The 19,654-nt window shown below is 43.5% G+C and overlaps 1 protein-coding gene and 1 long non-coding RNA gene across 10 annotated transcripts in view; both read right to left on the minus strand.

The window, feature by feature from the left end:
- Positions 1-19,654, minus strand: part of UNK (unk zinc finger) — a 33,326-nt gene that overhangs the window by 13,081 nt on the left and 591 nt on the right. For 6 of the 8 annotated variants that reach the window (XM_061144805.1, XM_061144810.1, XM_061144806.1 and 3 more), the window contains exon 2: positions 911-1,120. The exons of 1 other annotated variant lie outside the window; for it this stretch is intronic. In XM_061144805.1, the coding sequence (XP_061000788.1) occupies positions 911-1,120 (210 nt within the window). The remainder of the gene's footprint in view (positions 1-910; positions 1,121-19,654) is intronic. One more of the 8 variants, XM_061144803.1, reaches the window with a different exon arrangement.
- LOC133057807 (uncharacterized) lies at positions 7,890-19,613 on the minus strand. 2 transcript variants are annotated; one of them, XR_009693100.1, is made up of 4 exons: positions 18,785-19,613; positions 15,565-15,802; positions 15,124-15,288; positions 7,890-14,998 (listed from the first exon to the last, which is right to left on the minus strand). It is a non-coding gene; the product is annotated as an uncharacterized LOC133057807 (long non-coding RNA). The 2 variants fall into 2 exon arrangements; XR_009693099.1 differs by having other exon boundaries at positions 7,890-15,288.

Genomic DNA, 19,654 nt, shown 5'->3' on the forward strand with positions numbered 1-19,654 from the left:
TCCGTCGGGGCCCTGGGCTGTCCTGAAAAGAAGCTTCCCGGGGGGCACTCTTGGGAGAACACATGCTGCCCAGGTCAGGGGTCTTCAGAGAAGCAAACAGCCTGCTCAAAACATGGGCAAACTGCCTTGAGCTCTGGGTGCTGCATTAGGCTGGGGGTGGGACCAGCAAGCCTCTGACCCCTGAAAGAATGGGGAGGGCTGGTGCGGGACGGTCAGTGAGGCGCACCCACAAACCCCTAGGATGGCCCCCCACCGCCACCTCTGCGTGGGGGAAGCACACATTAGGCAGGGTCACAACGTATGCCCTCTGAGACCTTCCTAGGTGTGCCACCTCCTTATGCTTGTCCTTCGTTATGCCGTCTCTTCACAGAGCTCTGTGGCAAAATATTTTGTTGTTCTTTTAGTCACTCAGTCGTGTCTGACTCTTTGCAACCCCATGGACTGCAGCCAGGCTCCTCTGTCCATGGGATTTCCCAGGCAAGAATACTGGAGTGGGTAGCCACTTCCTTCTCCAGCGGATACAGGGATCGAACCCGCATCGATTACCACTGAGCCACTGGGGGAAGCCCTGGCAAAATATTCAGTCAGCAAAAAGGGGAATTGGAGAGGCTCTGTGTAAACAGCTGTGGTGGGAACTGTGTGGGCTGAGAGGGTCCTGTGACCTGCAGGGACCAGGACAGAAGGCCCAGGAAGCCACCTTGGCTCAGGCGTGGCCTTCACGCTTAGGAGAAGAAAGGCCTGCGCCAGGCCTCCCAAAAGTGGGAAAAGGAGAAGGGGCCTCCCCTGGGGGATGGCAGGCTCTGAGCCCAGGTCCGGGTCACAGGAAGGTGGGCCAGGCTGCAGAAGTCCCCCGAAGGCAGCCTCTGACCCAGGAGATGGCTCCTCGGAGGGCAGGCTGGCCGGCACTCACTCGTCGCCCTCCGGGCAGAGGCCCGTGGCCTCGTCGTACTTGGTGCAGTAGACGTCGGGGCTGTAGTTGAAGGTGCCGTCCCGACGGCGGATGGACCGGCGGCGACGCTGGTTCACAAAATGCCAGTGGAAGCAGGTGTAGGGCCGGTGCTGAGTGCATTTGTGCTGCACAAAGAGCGGGCACTGCTCAGTGCGGAATTCCTTCAGGTACCTGCAGAGGGAGCCCCCGGTGAGCAGGCCAGGAGCGCGGTCACGGCCCTTGCTTCCCAGCAAGACGTGGGCCACCCAGTCCCCCAAGGGCCCTACTCTGCGGGCCGGTTCCACCGAGACACCAGAGAAGACCAAGCTGAAGGCAGGACCTTAGCGTGAGGATCCTTCCTGACACACAGGTCCCTTGCCGGCCTGCAGGGCAGAACCACAGATGCCCTCCCCGATCAGCTGCCTCCCATGGTGACCAGGCGAGGGCTTCCTCAGTGGCTGAGTACACCCGAGGTTTCCTAGGCCAAACCACTGATCGCAGGGGAAAGGCTGCAAACAGGAGCTTGAGGGCCCTCTCTGCAGTGTCCTGCGGGGTCTCTGCTATCCAGTTCTGCCTGCCAGGCCAGGAGGCCTCACTCATCCCAGGAGCAAGGATGGGTGCCGGGCTGAGCGCCAGGAAGTCTGCTGCTTTGGAACTGAAAACCCAGGTCACCAGGTGTCCCTCCAGACCCTGTCCCAGGCAGTCACTGTCCTGTCTGCCAAGCTCTTCCAGGAGATGTTTCCTAAAGCACCACCCAAACGTCTGTGTGTGAAGCTCATGTTAGAAGCATCTGAAGACACTCCCTCTTGGCCATGCCTCCCCCGACAGTCTCACTAACGACCACCTGCAGGACTGAGGTATTCTATTTCCATCCTGACTCACCCCGGCTTCAGGGCTGTCCTTCTGGCCTCCTCCCAACCTGCATCTCTCTCCTTTACTCTGCATCTCTCTCTTTACTTTGCATCTAATAACCAAGACAACTCCAAGCCCCACCCCTCCATCACCACCCAGAGGAGGGCCCAACCCCCTTACAGAACCACATCGTCCATCTGTGTTTTGTTCACTTTGTGTCCTGGTGGAGCGTTTCTTAGATTCATACACACACACACACACACACACACACACACTGGGGGCAGGCAGGCAGGCTAATTCTTATTCATTTCCTCAAGTCCTAACAATGCAGGCAACAAATGGCTTGATAAAGGGCATTTGAAGCCAGTGAGGAGGATGGTTCTAGAAGGCACAGAAGGCTGTGGGCAGAAGAGAGCATGAGGGGACCAACTGACCTGGAGCCTCTGTCCAGCCTGCGAGCTCCACCTGGAGCTGGGAGACTTGGGACACAGGGAAGCAGGCCCAGCCCTTGTCCCTGGCTCATGCCAGGGTGCTCGGGCCCTGCCAGCCTGGGCACGTTGAAGGTGTGAGGACAGGGCCGAGACCTTCCAGACAGGTTTTCTCTAATGCTAATGAAAATGCTGAAAAATCCCCCAGACAAGGGGAATTTCCTGGTGGTCAAGCGGTTGGGACTCTGCACTTTCACTGCCGAGGGCCTGGGTTCAATGCCTGGTTGGGGAACTGAGATCCTGCAAGCCATGTAACGTGGCCAAAAAAAAAAAAAAAAAATCCTCCCATCCCTGAAGTGTGGAGAAGTGTCCAGGCTTCTGCACTGGGCAGGGGGAAAGCCGGAGGTGGGTGCTCCCTAAAGATCACAGAGACGTGTTTAAGGGGCAGTAAAACCTTCAAATAGCGTCCTGTTCATTCAGCACCTATTTGCTGAGCACCTACTAGGTACTAGTGCGGGGATGCGCACCGAGGACGCTGAGGTAGCAGGTCCTTATCCCCAGGAAGCCTGCATCACCATGGGAGACACACCAGTAACAGCGGCAATCACTCAACTGCGGAGGTTATAAGGAAGGTTTGCTGTGGGTTCCTTGGGAACCCAGAAGGAGGATCCTGGACCCAGGCTGGCACAGAGAAATGGGAAAGGGAAGGAGAGGTACTTGTGGATGAAGAATGTAGCAAGGGTGTTTTAGGCAAAGGAAACAGTATGAGCTTAGAAACAGCTGTTGTTCAATAGCTCTGTCATGTCTGACTCTTCGTGACCCCATGACTGCAGCATGCCAGGCTTCCCTGTCCTTCACTATCTCCTGGAGTTTGCTCAAACTCATGTCCATTGAGTCGGTGATGCCATCCAACTATCTCATCCTCTGTCGTCCCCTTCTCCTCCCGCCTTCAATCTTTCCCAGCATCTGGGTCTTTTCTAATGAGTTGGCTCTTCACATCAGATGGCTAAAGTACTGGAGATTCAGCATTAGCATCAATCCTTGCAATGAATATTCAGGGTTCATTTCCTTTAGCACTGACTGGTTTGATCTCCTTGTAGTCCAAGGGACTCTCAAGAGTCTTCTTCAACACCACAGTTCGAAAGCATCAATTCTTTGGCACTCAGCCTTCTTAGAAACAGTATGTGGAGGTGAAGAGCTCCAAGTGCCTTTGTGGAATGTGAGTAGGGAAGGAGAACTCCAAAAGGGAAGTGATGAGGAGGTGAGGTGAGAGAGGGGCCAAATTTTAGGCACAGCACCTCCAGGCTGCAGGTATATTCTGAGACACTGGCTGAACCCTGCAAGGCTCCCTAGGGCTTTGCTCACCCTCTCTGGCACTGGGACACAGGTGTGTCTCCCTGTCTGATTAGACAGAACTCTGCCCTGCGTGCTGTCCACACGGACCAAACCTGGCGCTGAGCTGGGCCATTAACCCCTCAACGGCCAGACTGAGCTCTCCTGGGCAGCACATACTCCACCTGACGTCCAGCCCACAGAAGACCCATTCGGGAGGGTAACAGGTGGGGAATGGGGGTGGAGGAAGATGAACCCAGGGCCAGAGAAGAGTGAGAAGCAGTCAGGATTGGCAGAATTACAGAACATCCAGTTACACTGGAATTTGATACATCAAATACTTCATGGGACATGCTTGTACTAAAAAATTTTCCATTATCTGAAATTTCAATCTATTGGGCATCCTGTATTTTTCTTTGCTAAATCTAGTGGCCCTAAGAATGGCACTTATCAGTGCCTCAATAGAAACCCAAGGAGGCTGCCCAGAGAACTGCCTGTCCTTTTGGAGAAAGAGGTCCTGGCAGGCCTGCTTCCATGGGGCAGCAATGTCCACAGTGCTGCGTGCAGACGCTGGGGCTCCAAAGGGTTCCAGCTGGCAGGGATGCCTTGGAGAAGACATGGAGGCAGCAGATTACCTCATCTGACGCTTCTTCATCTCCATCCCCACTGCCGGGGGGCAAACACTTGAGACCTTTTAATAAACAGGCCCGTTGCATCTGGCCTCCCGTGTCCAGTGGATGCTGCACTGCACTCATCATTCCTCCCAGAGCCCAAACGGAATTCTTACTTTCTTAAAAGCCTTTAGCTTCTACAGTAGCCACTGATAAAGACCAACTATTTGGCCTGGCATTTCAAGTCCTACACATCTGGCCCAGCTTCATTTCTCTTGATTCCAGTAACTCTGGAGTCCTTGGTATCTTGCAAAGAGATCTTTAACTTCCCTGCCTTTGCACCTATCCCCTCCCTCACCTGGAAAAATCTTTTAAGGCTGAATTCAAAGGTAATGAACCTTCTGATGCCATCACTTCCATGAAGTTTTCCTTCACATCTATCCACCCTCCCCCTCCTGCCCTTGTCCCCAGTTAAGTTATCATCTCTAAGTTTTTATGGCACTTTCTCTAGACATTTCTTACAGCCCTTATCCGCACTGCATATTAATGTGTACATTTTCCTCTGTTACTAGATTATAAAATCCTTGATAGCAAGCATGTAAGAACCCACTACAGTAACAAAGTTTGTTGAATGAATATAACAAGAAATAAAGTCGTACAACGGGCAAAGTCCACAAAGCAATACCAAGAGTTTTATGATGCCTCCAGCAGGCAGACATTGAGAGCTGGAAGCCTGAACTATTTATTTCCCTGCGAAAAGGACCACAGTGCAGGAAATTTCTAACTCAGGGGATAGGGCAGACTGTCCTGTATAAAAGCCTCTTGTGAGAAAAGGGGTCAAATGACCAAATCCAGGCAGGCAGAGTACCCACTGTCAACCAGCAATAATTAATGAGAAAAATTTCTAACCTCCTGCTAACAGAACTGTACCATCCACCACCTGGGAACCAAACTGTTTAATGAGAACTTCCCGGCTCCCCTCCAACCTTGTGCTAACCAGCAATGCAGTGTCCAGACAGCAAAGAGAAACCCACTCAGAAATCACTCTTTCATGGATTGAAATAAAACAAATTTTCAGAAGAAATGCACAATTTTCTTCTTTAAGCTCCAACCCATCTTTCTATTTTATAAAGGTTTCTCTTCAATTCAACCAGCTCTCAGGAAAATCAAGTTGTCCTGGAATCCTCCGTTTGGAGAGAAGACTCACCAGCCACCCTGGCCTCACTCCAAGATCTGAAGGACGCACAGGGCCGCAGAGCTCAATTCTTCCCCCACCACCTCCTGGGAGCACCCCACTCAAGGATACACGTCAGTGAACACAGACTAGCTGCAAACTGTAAGGCCCCGGTGACCCACTGTGGCCAGGATGAGTTGAGAAACCACCCGGGCCCTGAGTAAATAAGAGCCGATGGAGACAGCCACACCTTCGCGCAGCAGAAGCATCAAGGAAGGTTAGAGGGACACGGGAGCCGGTCAGGGGCTCACCTTAACTGAGGAGCAGTGTCTGCACGTGTGTCCCACCGGGGGCTGACTTTCAATCAAAGCCATCGCTCATTCCTTTTTGGGATATCGTATTAACTATCCTCTAAATGGTTTACTTATAAAAGTAAAAGATCATTGTGAAAGTAACATGTCCACTTACAAAAAAATTTTAAATGTAGAAAAGGGCAAAATTATCCTAAGTTCTACCACAAATAATGCTAGACTTCTGGTAAATTTTATCCCAGTCTTTTTACACAAATATAATCATAGGTATCAAGGTACTAAATTGCTTTATAAAACTAATACTTTTCCCTAAAAACTTTTAAAATCAAATACATGCAAATATCTTTTTTAAAAAAATCAAATAATGGAGAAGGAAATGGCAACCCACTCCAGTATTCTTGCCTGGAAAAGTCCATGGACAGAGGAGCCTGGCGGGCTGCAGTCCATGGGATTACATGACTGAGCATGTGTGCACAAGCGTGGAGGGAGATGGGTTGGTAGCAATAAAGTGGTAGAACTAAAAAAAAAAAAAAAAAAAAAAAATCAAATAATACTTTTAATATTTACTGGATTATTTTATTTTCCAAAGTTCTAAAAAAAATGACAAAAATCTGCCTACTTGATAGCTAAATTCACTCACTTGACCCATTAACCCAACAGTGATAATGCATATGGGATTAACAATAAATTCAGTAAATTACATCACTCTTAAGTAGGTGTGAAAAGAAGCGCTAACTGCTACTAGCTCAATTTCCAGCTAAACTTTTTATTTATTATTTTTGGTCCCACAGTGTAGTTTGTGGGATCTTAGCTCCAAGGACCAGGGATGAAACCCGCACCTTTGGCAGTGCTTTAAAGCAGAGTACTAACCATTGGACCGCCAGGGAATTCCAACTAATCCTATTCCAAGCTGTCTCATTTAATAGCTTTATCCATTTAGGTTTTTCACTCTTCTGGGAGAGGAGTGTGAGGAGAATCTAGATAAACAGAAAAGTACTAGAGATGACTGTTAGAAAAACTATGTAAATTTGGAGGCAACAGGCAAGAAGCAGCTAGTGTCTCAATCCGTATCTAGCTCCCCACTGCTCTAAGAAGAGCATCTGGCATGGCCTCACTCTGCTGCCCCTGCAGCCAGGCACCCACGCCCCCCACCAGCAGGCTGACCTCCACAGCAGGGTCAGCAAACTTTTCTGCCCAGGACCATACAGTAAGTAGTTTAGACTGAGGATATTATGTAGGTACTTACATAACGAGAAAAAACAAAATCTCACAAATTTTTATTGTTGAAGATAAATAACTGGCCACAATTTTTGGTAATACAGGTCTACTAATAAGAACGGGCTTGGGGGGCAAGTGTAACATTTGCAAAGTTGGGGGTCCCCTGCATCAAAACTTGGTTACAAATGTTCATCTGTTAATACTGACTCTGTAACAGGATTCAACTGATTTCACTTTTGGAAATGTCTGTTCACATAGATAGGTCCTGCCAAGTGCTGTTATCATTCCACAAGCATGACTTTAACTAAGCATATATTAGTTTTGGAAGACATTTATAGAATTGTATTAGTGTCTTGATACTTTTCTCTTCATCACTTTCATCTGAATGTTTGGTATAAACTCCTTATTTGCAAATATTTTGAAATATGGAAATTTCCTTTGTATTCCTATAGAGATGCAAAGTCACTGCTCAAACTGTAATTTGTGTTCAGAAATTATATCCATGGTAAATCTGTGCTGGAATAGAGGTCTCACCTTTAACTTTTAGCAGCAGAGAAAGTGTATAAGGCAGCTTGACTTATGATTCAAATATTAGTTGTCAAAATAACTTTCAGTTCAGTTGAGTTCAGTTGCTCAGTTGTGTCCGACTCTGCGACCCCATGAATTGCAGCACACCAGGCCTCCCTGTCCATCACAAACTCCCGGAGTTTACTCAAACTCATGCCCATCGAGTCGGTGATGCCATCCAGCCATCTCATCCTCTGTCATCCCCTTCTCCTCCTGCCCCCAATCCCTCCCAGCATCAGGGTCTTTTCCAATGAGTCAACTCTTCGCATGAGGTGGCCAAAGTACTGGAGTTTCAGCTTTAGCATCAGTCCTCCCAATGGACACCCAGGACTGATCTCCTTTAGGATGGACTGGTTGGATCTCCTTGCAGTCCAAGGGACTCTCAAGAGTCTTCTCCAACACCATAGTTCAAAAGCATCAATTCTTCGGTGCTCAGCTTTCTTCACAGTCCAACTCTCACATCCATACATGACCACTGGAAAAACCATAGCCTTGACCAGACGGACCTTTGTTGGCAAAGTAATGCCTCTGCTTTTTAAGATGCTATCTAGATTGGTCATAACTTTCCTTCCAAGGAGTAAGCGTCTTTTTTTTATTTTTGAGTAAGCGTCTTTTAATTTCATGGCTGCAATCACCATCTGCAGTGATTTTGGAGCCCCAAAAAATAAAGTCTGACACTGTTTCCACTGTCTCCCCATCTATTTCCCATGAAGTGATGGGACCAGATGCCATGATCTTAGTTTTCTGAATGTTGAGCTTTAAGTCAACTTTTTCATTCTCCTCTTTCATCAAGAGGCTTTTTAGTTCTTCTTCACTTTCTGCCATAAGGGTGGTGTCGTCTGCATATCTGAGGTTATTGATATTTCTCCTGGCAATCTTGATTCCAGCTTGTGCTTCCTCCAGCCCAGTGTTTCAATATAAAGTTTGCATATAAGTGATGTTTTTCCTTGTAATTTTAGAATGAATTAAGAAAAATCATCAAGTCTGCAGCAAAAGCTAATTTCCAAAGCCATTCAGTGTTCAGTAATAGTGGCTGAAAATGGTTGTTCTTTCAGAAAAATTTCAATCTCAGCCCTCAATTCAAAAAACTACAAGAGAATTTTACCACTGCTAAGCTATCAAATGGTTGTGTAGTAGGGCATGTCAGAATATTCAGCCTTTATTTCTGATAAAAATTCATGGAACTGAGGATAGTTAAATCCCACAAGAGGGAGTGAAGTTCATCACTGATCCTAGCATTTCAATAGCTCATGACAGATTAAATCATTTTCTGCTCTGCACATATTCCTACCATCATTTGTTGTGACAGATATTAACAGATTATACTTCAGGTTGTACTGAATTAGTATTTTCTTGTCTTTTTTGAAAATATTCTCAGCTGCAGCTGTTTTAAGTAGATTATTCAAAGAGACTACTTCTTCACTCACTTCAAACATGGCATTGACTCCACGAATAAAACAACAGCTTGTTGACTCATCAAGAGCCAAGAAAAACTACACAAAATCATTTGCCTTGTTTTTAATTTACTATTGATGTTGCTCCCATTGACCTCATCATTTTGTGAAACTGTTCTTGCTGAACAGCTAACGCTCTTTTAAACAAATGCTCTGGACATATTTCTTCAGTTCCCGCAATCAAATGCAATTTAATTAATTCAATATCAGTATGGCTTCCCTTGCCTGGTTAACAAATGAGGCCTCATTTTCAGTTGTAGCCTCATTTTCATTTTTGTGGAGAAGTTCCGCTGTAACAAAACAGTCTCTTTAAAATTTTAATTTTTCTGACTGTTGCCTCCCTATGAGTTGGGAATATTGTGACAACTGTGTAGTCTGGTAATGCTGATGGACTCTCTCAGTACAGCTTTTTAATTACAGATAGCTCGGCCAACTAATTCAGGGACAAGAAAACCCACTCCGCTGTGCCCTAAAAACATGGCATTTCAAGTCCATTTTTCTCTTCCTCTCGTTTTGACATGACAGTTAGGCACTTGTGATAAAGAATAAATAAAACTCTGTGGCGCTAGAAACACTGTCACGTTGTAACTGTGTCACCGTGATTTGTAGTGCACCACACGGCAATTCAGAGCCCCAGCACATGTGTGAATGCAGAGCAACCGCCTGGTCTCCATCACAACTACTGAACTCTGGGGTTAAACTGCAAACGCGACCATAGACGATATGTAAGTCAATGAGTGCGGGTTCCAATAAAGCTTTATTTATGGATACTGAAAATTAAATTTCATGTAATTTTCATGTGTCACAAGATATTATTCTTTTTCGACCATTAAAAATGTAAAACCTGCTCTCGGCTCACCCGCCACACACATGCAGGCAGCTGGGTGGGTCTGGCACAGAGCCCCAGGTTGCCACCCTCTATCTGAAGGGTGGGTAATCCGCAACACACCACAGCCTCCCCTCACTTTTTATCTCCATGCTTTCGGTCATGCTGCTCCTGCCTCCAGATCCCCTCTGGGCTGTGTCTAGATCCGCAGGAGTGTTTCCTGCCCTGCCCAGGGGTATTAATCACCCCCTCCTCTGTGTTTCCTTCACACTGTTTGAAGACACTGGTATGGCCCCACCATAGAGAATTTCAACTGCTCTGTATACAACCGGGTTTGCTCATCTTTGTGCCCTTGCACAAAGCCAGCTTGCAGCAGGTGTTCAAGACACGTTTGTCCGAGAAAAAGCAGAAACATTAAAGCATCCCAAGTGGTATAAGCGTGGTCCACAGCAGCTGTGCACTAACCCAGTGAAACACTGAGAGGCAACTTAGATGTTTCTCCTGGCAATTTAAGAAACCAGTAACTTCTCTAGCTACCTTCCCTGCAATGTCTACACGGCCTTGTTTCTCACACTCAACGCTAAATTTAAGATCTTCAGCCTCACAAGCAGACTAGAAAAGCAACCAGTGGGATGGCTTGCTCTGCAGTTGTTGCTGAGAATGTGCAAAGATAAACAGAGATACATTAAGTGAAAGAAAAAAATATATAAATATAACCAGACAACTAGCTAAACTATATACAGAAAAAAAAAATACATCCAGTATTAATGGTTGATTTTAGTGGTTATCATAACTTTTCTTTACTGTAACTTTACATTTAAGATAAAGAAAACTTGTTAGGAAAGAAGTCTACAATTTTACTGACAACTTGACAGGGAATCTATCTGATCCAAAATTAAACAAAAGATGTATGTTGCTAATAAGTCAGAACAGTTAAGTGAAAAGTCAACTGTGGTAAACTTTTTTGTAAAACGAATGACTCCTAAAATGTCATCTTGCTTCTGATATGTAAAGTCTGAGTGGATTCATATGTAGAATGGTCAGATCTGAACAAAAAGGCAAGACAATGATGGCCTCTGGAAAAGCAACAGGAAGAGATGGTGCGGCAACACTGGGTGGGCTCAGGACTCCCAATGTGCACAATAAACAGCAATCTATGAGCCCAACAAAAAGGAGACAACAGACTGAGCCAACAGCAGCAGCCCACCCTGGACGCCTCGCAGCCTGGAGGTCATGGCCCTGCTCCTGGGAGCCTGGCTGTTCTCCTAGCCAGTCAGTGGTCACTGCTCCTAAGCCTCCCACGGGGGCCACAGAGATCTGGCAACACGACAGATGTACCCATGTCCCTAATAAGTCACCACTGTTCATCTTTATTACAGCTAGTCTTATAAAATTTGACTTTTGTCTGTTTCAGGCAATATACAAACTTTATTGTGGAAAAAGAAATCTTAAAATGCAAGAAACGAACCTGTTCTTAAATATTCCTTGTTGAGACCGAGTCACAACGTGACAGGATTCTGAAACTAACAAAAGAAAAAACAAACAAGCCCCCCGCCCCCAAAAATAACTCATTAGTGTAGTGTCCAATGACACTTATCTACTAATATAATCTACTGTTGTCCATATTCATATTAACCTTACTGGCTACTTTTTTTTCTACCATATATAACTCCTATAAAGAAATTTGGTCACAGAGCTCATACTTAATGGCTTACCAAAGATTCTTCCTTTTTAAGTTTGAGAATAAAATCCTTAATTTCAAGAATATTGTAAGAGCAGATAAGCAGTACATTAAGAATCCTAAATTATTTATCTGTGTGTGTGCGTATGTGTGTGTAACAATAAATATTTCTTAGAATTTGCAAAGAAATCTTTCCTCATTTTTGAAAAATGTTAGGTAAACTATTAGCAGTTCTAGACTCAACGTGTGTAAAGATCTACAAACACATTCTGTTTCACACCCAACATAATCCAGAAACCATACAACATTATAACAATAACCACACCAGTAGGATTTGCCACCCCCCACCAAAACAGTTTTTTAAAAAACTGCACCAGGGACTTCCCTGGTGGTCCAGTGATTAAGAATCTACCTTCCAAAGCAGGGGACACAGGCTCAATCCCTGGTCAGGGAACTAAGATTCCACGTGCCAACGGGAAAACTAGGCCCACATGCTGCAACTATTGAGCCTGTGGGCCACAGTGAAGACCCAGAGCAGCCAAAAAAAAAAAAAAATAGAGCTAAAATTCGTAACTGGTAAATATCTGGATAAAGCACTGATAAATTCTGGCAAAATGCTATCTTCTGACGTGATCCTGGTTTAGAACATTCTTTCTGGCAGAAAAAGCAAGTTCAAAGAGTATTCTTCAGGCAAACAAAATAAGCATCTAGTAAATTTCTGTGTATGTCTAAATCTTTAAGACAGGCTTTGATTCTATAACTAGGTTTTAGCCAAAGACCTTAGGGCCAGTAGCAACCTCCGAGATATAGTGAAACGATCCTAACACAGATGCATACACAGGGACCCATGGTCCTGTGTATGTGTATGTGTATACAACAGGCATTTTAGCAAGCAAAAATTTAACGTAGGGAGTCACTCATCGCAAGTGAATTCAGCCCATTCTTCACTGGGAAAGAGCTGACACCTGTGAACTGCCCCAGCCCCAAGAATGAACAAGAACCATGAACAGTACCAGATGGTGTCCCTGGTTCCCTCTTTCTATAACTATCTCCTTGGCCTAAGGATCTTGCAACAGGTAAAATTGAAGCAAGTTCATGTAATCAGTGACTCGTATCATTGATTCTGGAGAATATGTGAGGACCATTGAATATTCTGGTTTATTCTTCTCTAAATTAGATAACACCTTGTTTTGATTCAAAGTCTTCTTGTACACAACTGGCCTGAAAAGCTTCCAATTTGATGAGCATTTTAGTAGAAAGCTTGAACTGATGTGTTATTTTTAACAGTTTTCTGTACAACAAAGTCTGTATCCCTGAAAGAGTAGATCTGTTTAGAACTAATTCATCATGTAAGCTATAACCAGGCTGATGAAGGCTGTAAGAACGGCGACTGAAGTGAAATTCCAATGGATACAGAAGAGAGGAATATGCTCTGAAGACAACACAGGCTCAGGCTGTTGAAGGAGACAGCAATGCTCCTGAAAGCAGTAACCTGGACATTGTTCAGATAATGAGTAAGAAGAGTACTTTCACTGTGCTAAGTGCCAGGCATGGTTTTAGGCACTTTATACACACTAACTGAATCCTCATAATGACCCGTGGCACAGGTACTATCAGTATCGTCAGGAAACTGACGCACGAGGAAAGTCACTTGCCCAAAATCCCACAGCTAGTAAGTGGGAGAGCCGGCCTTGCAACTCAAGACAGTCTGGGCCTAGTGTCCCTACACTTAAACACCATGTGGACTGTTAACTATGCTTTTCTTCATTGAGCTATAGGAAAAACAACAGCAGTAATAAATAAGTATAAGCAACTCTCTAGAAGCTGTTGAAAACATGTCATGGAGTTTTTGACAGGCCATACTTACAATACCATAAAATAACAGCAAAAACAGAAATGTTAACTTCAACCTACTCTACTGGGTATATAATATTCATCTTGTGTATTCATTATAAAAGTACTTAGTTCAATAGTAAAAATCTGTCTGATTTGGTTTTAACTAAGAAAATACAAGTGTGTGCTTCTAATTTATGTGGGTTTTTTGTTGTTCTGTTTGTTGCCTCACCATGCAGCACATGGAATCTTAGTTCCCCAACCAGGGACTGAATCCACACCCACTTCATTAGAAACATGGAGTCTTAACCACTGGACCACCAGAGAAGTCTAATTTATGTTATGTTTGACTTAGCACAAATCCTGAACTACCAGATGCTTGGCACTTCTCAGCAGTAAAAGTAAAATAAAAAAAGTAATGCTCTTACCAAAATGAACACAAGCTTAGATATAAAAACCACTGCTTAAAAACTTTCAAGTCATAACACACCACGCCAAGGGTTTATCAACCTCTTCCTTCTGAAGCATTAACTATCTCTCTTCAATGGCAGTAGTTTAGTGAATAGGCCAAAATTTCATAGGAATGTGGGAACACCCATCGGCTTCTCACAAGAAGTCATTCTGTTAGGACTCATGGTGGCCATAAGATGTTTCAAATACTAATGGGAAACAAATGAGTCAACTTATGAACACAAAAAGCAAACCAAGATATAAACAATAAGGAAAGGGAGGGAATATTTCAGTAAGTTCAGATATGGCATGACAATACTATCACAGACCTTAATATCTTTGTCTCCTAAATAAATTGAGCCACCAACAGGAAAAAGGTCACCTCACAGAAAACGCTATGAGATTTTTAAGTCTCTAGACTCCTTTCCATCTTCTCTTCCTCATCAGCTCTTGAAACTGTCATCAAATACTATACACTGGCAAAGAAAAAAGGGGTTAAAGTTGAGGGATTTTATAAAGAAATTAAAAGTTAATTGTGATTATTTGAACTAAAAATATTATAGCCATTGATATCATTTTAAATGCCTGAAACACATGGCCTATCCTTACAGAAATGCCCATGTGATCATTAAAACAATCATCACAACACCTGATGAACAGAATCGGTTCATTTTAGCAGAACAGCAACCTCTTCTACCTCCCACCCACCTTACTAAATAAACACAATTCATTTTACGAAGCTATTGGAAAAGTGTGCTTGTTCTATATAATGGTTATCAATTCAGAGACAATTTAAAGTACAACTACCAACAACCAGAATCCCAAACTTGCTGAGTATTCACTTCTTAAAAGAATCTCCATAGACTTACAACATGGAGGCATTCGCCTAGAATGGATATACGGAGATGAAGCCATTGAGAAAGCTGGGAGAAGGGTGCCAAGGAGCTTTTTGAAAACTGTGGGCTCTCCCATGCTGAATGATACTACCAAGCCCTGACAGGCCATGTGTCTAAGGTCTCTTGAGTAGCAGCGACTCATATACACCGATTTTTTAAAAATGTTTTTTAGTACACTGATTTTAACAATCCTTTTTTTAAAAAAAAAAATTGAGAAGTAACTTATACACCATAAAAAGTCACCATTTTAAAGTGTACACTTCAGTGGCTTTTAGTATAACCATCAACATGGTCTGATTCCAGAATACTCCCATCCCCCCAAATAAACCCCATACCTGTGTTCATAAGCATTGACTTTACCCAAACTCTCTCCACAGATCTCTCTGTTGCCCATGCAGGTATTTAAGGTGGCTGGTTGGGGTAACTCTACAAAGAATCTATATGGTAAGAAAACAAGAAAACTACATTTTCCAGAAGGATACTGATCACAAATCCTTGACATTTTTAGCAATCAGGCTAACTGTAATTTTCATATATTGGCTAAGAATAACAAGAAACTTACATTCAACATCCATCTTCCATAACACATTAATGTGCCCCCAAATTCATCCAAGATGTTAAAAGAAGGGAAGACATTCTACTAGGATTAGCCAAAACTGTCCACAGTTGTAATTGCAAAATACAGAAGATGCGTATGTGGGAAAACCTCCTTTAGTATCAAGCACAGCTGGATCAAAAACAAAAAACAAAATGAAAAACTTAACCATTAAGCAAATATCATCACCATTTGGGAAAATCATCTCTAAACCAGTCCTCTAAAGTAATGCAGCTTTAAATGACTTTTACCAGGCTTCTGACCTAGCATCTTTCCTAAGGAGAAAAACAACCTTTAGGCAAAGGCCTGGTAGGAAAGCCTGCAGGTGAGTGGTGCTCAGGCTGTTGCAGGATTCTCATTACCTAAGTGAGCTAATGGCCCCTAAGACACACAGGAAGGAGACCTCACCTTCAGGCATCAACGTGCTGAAAGCGGGAGGAAGTAGGTCCATGAGGGTTTCTTGCTTTTGGGCACTTATCTGGGGTGCTATTTCCAGAGAAGGAGCTCAAGATGGATTTCTCTAAGTTGCTCTGAGTTGTCCAACTGCCCTCACCAATAAGCCACAGTCTTTGTAGGTTGAGAGAAAACACCAGTCAAAGCAGATGAATATGGATGGTGGGGAAGCCTTCTTTAGTATCTAACATAGCTGGATTAAAACAAAAAAACTTAACCATTAAGCAAATTTTCACTTTAATCATTAAATGATGGCAAATATCAACTAGATGCTAAATTTAAGGCTACCCTTAGCACGGGCACTTAACACTTATTAATGGGGATTTTCTAGGCTTGCCTGAAGGCCACAGTGAGCTCTCAATTTTGTCCTGCAAGAATTAGCTCTCCTTGATAAATGAGCAAACAAGATCCAGAAACGTTTATTGGTTATTTAACTCATTCCTGCTGAGGCTGCTAAGGAATCCTTCCAGTGACTTCCACTGTGCAACAAGTTGTGCTCTAGAGTAATGTGTTACAATGTTACTGCAATTTGCAATAATGACTTAAATACTGTTCATTGCCTGAATTTTCCAAAACACAGATGCAATCAAGCTAAGCTCATGAGATTTACATAATGCATACACTAACAGATTTCCCTCAAAATCGTTTATCTATGGAAGTAGCGCTACATTATTCTTGTTTAAAGATACCCAGGAAACAGTCCTCAATTAAAATGACAACTGGCTAGATAAGGCTATTAAAGCATTTATCTTCTGTCTTCCTGTAGGAGATCACCCAGTGGTCAGAAAGCTCCAAGGAACCTTTAATAAACTAGAATTTCACTTTCCTTTAATACAGAGCATTAAGAAGTCTGAGAATCAACTGCCAACTAAAAGAATCCAAAAAGGATATCTTTGAGGTTTATATCCGCTTATGGAATAAAAATAACGAGGTCAAAAATTGAATTTTTTTTTTTTTTTTGGCTAAGCTGCAGAATCTTAGTTCCCTGACCAGGGACTGAACCCAGGCTACAGCAGTGAAAGTGCCAAGGTCTACCCAGTGGACTACCAGGGAATTCCCAAAATCAGGGACTTGCCAAATCCCAAATGGCAAGTTTTTTTGTTGACCTTTCAGCTATACACTTTTAACAATATAATTATGTAGTAAAAAAGCCCAAAGTTAGCTAAATTTGTATTACTCCAAAATTTCCCATTCCTCAATCTGCTTTCATAAAACTCTTCTAAAATATGATAGATTTATTCTAAATAAAGCTGCATTAAACTTAGTCTCTGTCAAAAAAAGAAAAATTACCTAGCAAGAGGTCACGTGGTTCTTGTATCGAAGAGTACTAATACAGGCACATTATCATTTTACTTAGAGCTAATCAGACACATGGAATTGTACAACACAGGAAATTCTGATATAACCACTTTCTAAAAGCGTCGAATTCCTCAGGCCTAGCACAAGTGCCCAATACACCAATTTTCTGAAAGGATTACTTTTTGTTTCTCTTCAAGTAAGATTATTCAAGAGCTTAAAAAAACACCCAACAAAATAATTATCTTTCAAACTATGTTATGATAATCCTCTTGGTTTAGAAAAAGGAGGGCTCAAACTCTAGGACTTTGGCTGTGGGATAAGAATAAAGGGCAAGAAGCAAGCCAACAGGAAGGCGTTTTTACTTTTGATGGATTCAGAAGCATTTGCCAATACTGCCATTATGATGTATGTGCTTAGTTGCTCAGTGGTATGGGACTCTTTGTGGCCCCATGGACTGTAGATCAGTGCGATTCAATTTTAGTGCAAACCTCTTCTGAATTATTGCAAAAATTACTGCTTGTCACATAATCTCAAATAACATCAGGTAAAAAATACACGAAATTAACATCATTTATGTATAAGCAAGTTTTCAAAGGTTAAAAAAAATTGACAGGCAAAAAAAATACAAACATTAAAAAAGAAAGGAATCTGTACCTTTATTCTATCAGTGCAATAGATAAGATCATCTTTAAACTGGAATAAATTCTAGAAATTCATGCTATGAAGGAGAATAAAAAAAATGTGGGGCTGCTCAAAATTTTATAGAAAATAATACAATCAAAATTAAAATGTTCCTGTCTTCTAGCCCCCAAGGACAACAAATGGGTTCAGAGCCAACAAATATACTGATGCCATACTCAGCTCTTGATGCTTCCTGCTCCTCAAACCCCATGACAAGGGAATGAAGCTTTCCAAAACGTCCAGGTTTCTGAAGGCCCATAAATCTCTCAAGAAAGAGTTCTATCTCTTTCTACCAATTAAGTTCTACCTCTGATTTCTGGAGGTAAAAACAAACACACAGACACACATGAACAGATAACATAAAATAAAGAGAGTAACACCTCCAACCTTCAATCAGACCTGGGCTTTACATCTGCTACTGTCCATTTACTAAGCCACCTCAAGAGCCAAGACTGATTACTCTGTACTTATCCCACAAGAAGCGGAAAGACAGATTTTAAACAAATCTCATTTTAACAATGAGCATCAGGGATTTCCCTGGTGGTCCAGAGGCTAAGACTCCACGCTCTCACTGTAGGGGGCCTGAGTTCCATCCCCGGTCAGGCAACTAGATCCCAGATATCCCAACTAAGACTCAGCGCAGTCAATTAAATAAATTTTAAACAATTAACATCAAGAAAACAAAGACTCATATTAATATTTACACAGCTGTTGATTAGTTTCACCTCTCCATTCCAAAACGGTTAGAAAGCCTAATACAGAGTCCATACTATACTCAATGACAACACAGAAACACAAGTTGCTGAAACCAAGATTCATATTACTCAAAATGTTATCCATATTTTACTGAAAAAAACGTGATCTGAGCAACCAGAGATTATAAATAAATTCCAATAAGATGAAGTTTGCAGATGTCCAAATCTAGACTATGCTGTTGGACCATACCCTTCATCTGATCCCTGAGTTCTCTAAGACCATCTCACCAAAACCAATGGCCGGGTTGCAGAAAGAACTCCAGCAAGAAAGGACCAGCAAAGCAATCTCCACATTAGAAAAGTTAGTTAACGTGGGTCAGACTGAAGTCAAGAAAAAGTTTCAAATGATTTCAACCAATAACAGAGACTCTAACAAAGAAACCAATACACTTCTTAAAATCGATGTTCCTTAATCCCAGAAGTTTCCCAATGGGTCTTACTTCCGTGACAAACAAGAGCTCTTCCTGTCTACTTTCAGGCATTTCTACTCCAACACATGCTTCTTGCACTTGGTTCACCAGGCAGCGTTATCGTGTGCCCCTTAAGGGTTGTTCAACCCCCAGGTTCCAAATCTCTAGCAAAACTGAGGTACACTTGGGGATCCTTCTAGGCTTGTAGACGACTTGGGAGCCCAAGGGGATGTCCGGTACTCAACATCAGGGAAAATGGAAACCAACATTTTACTCGACAGGAGGACCTGCCTCTTTTTCTCACTTTCTCCCAAAACATCTAGCTCTAGGTAGTTGCTTAGAAGTACCCTGAAGGGAAATAAAGAGAAGACAGGGACCTCCACTTAAGATACAAGCAGATTCTCAGTTAGAGGTTTTCCATCTCACTAGACTTGTAGCGTCAGCATTTGGGGCTCCCTCTGAGGCCACATTTGGGTTGGGCCTGAGGCCAACACTCGGACCCCATCTCGCAGCCTGGGGCAACTGTTCGTAAGTGAATTCCAGCAAGAGTGGCCTCCGTGGACAACATATAGAGCTTGCAGTCACAAAAGGCCTCTAGTTTCTCGTACGTGGGTCGCCTGACAGGACTTCACGCTAACCGTCCATTCATAAGCGGGTCTAAGGTTGGCCCCTTAGGAACTCATCCTGGTCGCGTCTTGGACTCTTATCACCCCGAAAAGTGCCTGGGACTGTGGTTTTTACGGCCTGAGGAACAGTTAGGCCTCGAAAGGCCCCGGCCTACGAGGTGTGCACTCCGCATCCCAAGCTCCCGCCTTCCCCACTCGGCGCCGGAGACCGGGTTTCCCGCCCCTCAGCCCGACCAAAGGTTGGTGGCAGTTATAGGCAGTTGGGACCGGCCCC

The sequence above is a fragment of the Dama dama genome, chromosome 5 (assembly GCF_033118175.1).
Source record: "Dama dama isolate Ldn47 chromosome 5, ASM3311817v1, whole genome shotgun sequence".
Lineage (NCBI taxonomy): Eukaryota > Metazoa > Chordata > Mammalia > Artiodactyla > Cervidae > Dama > Dama dama.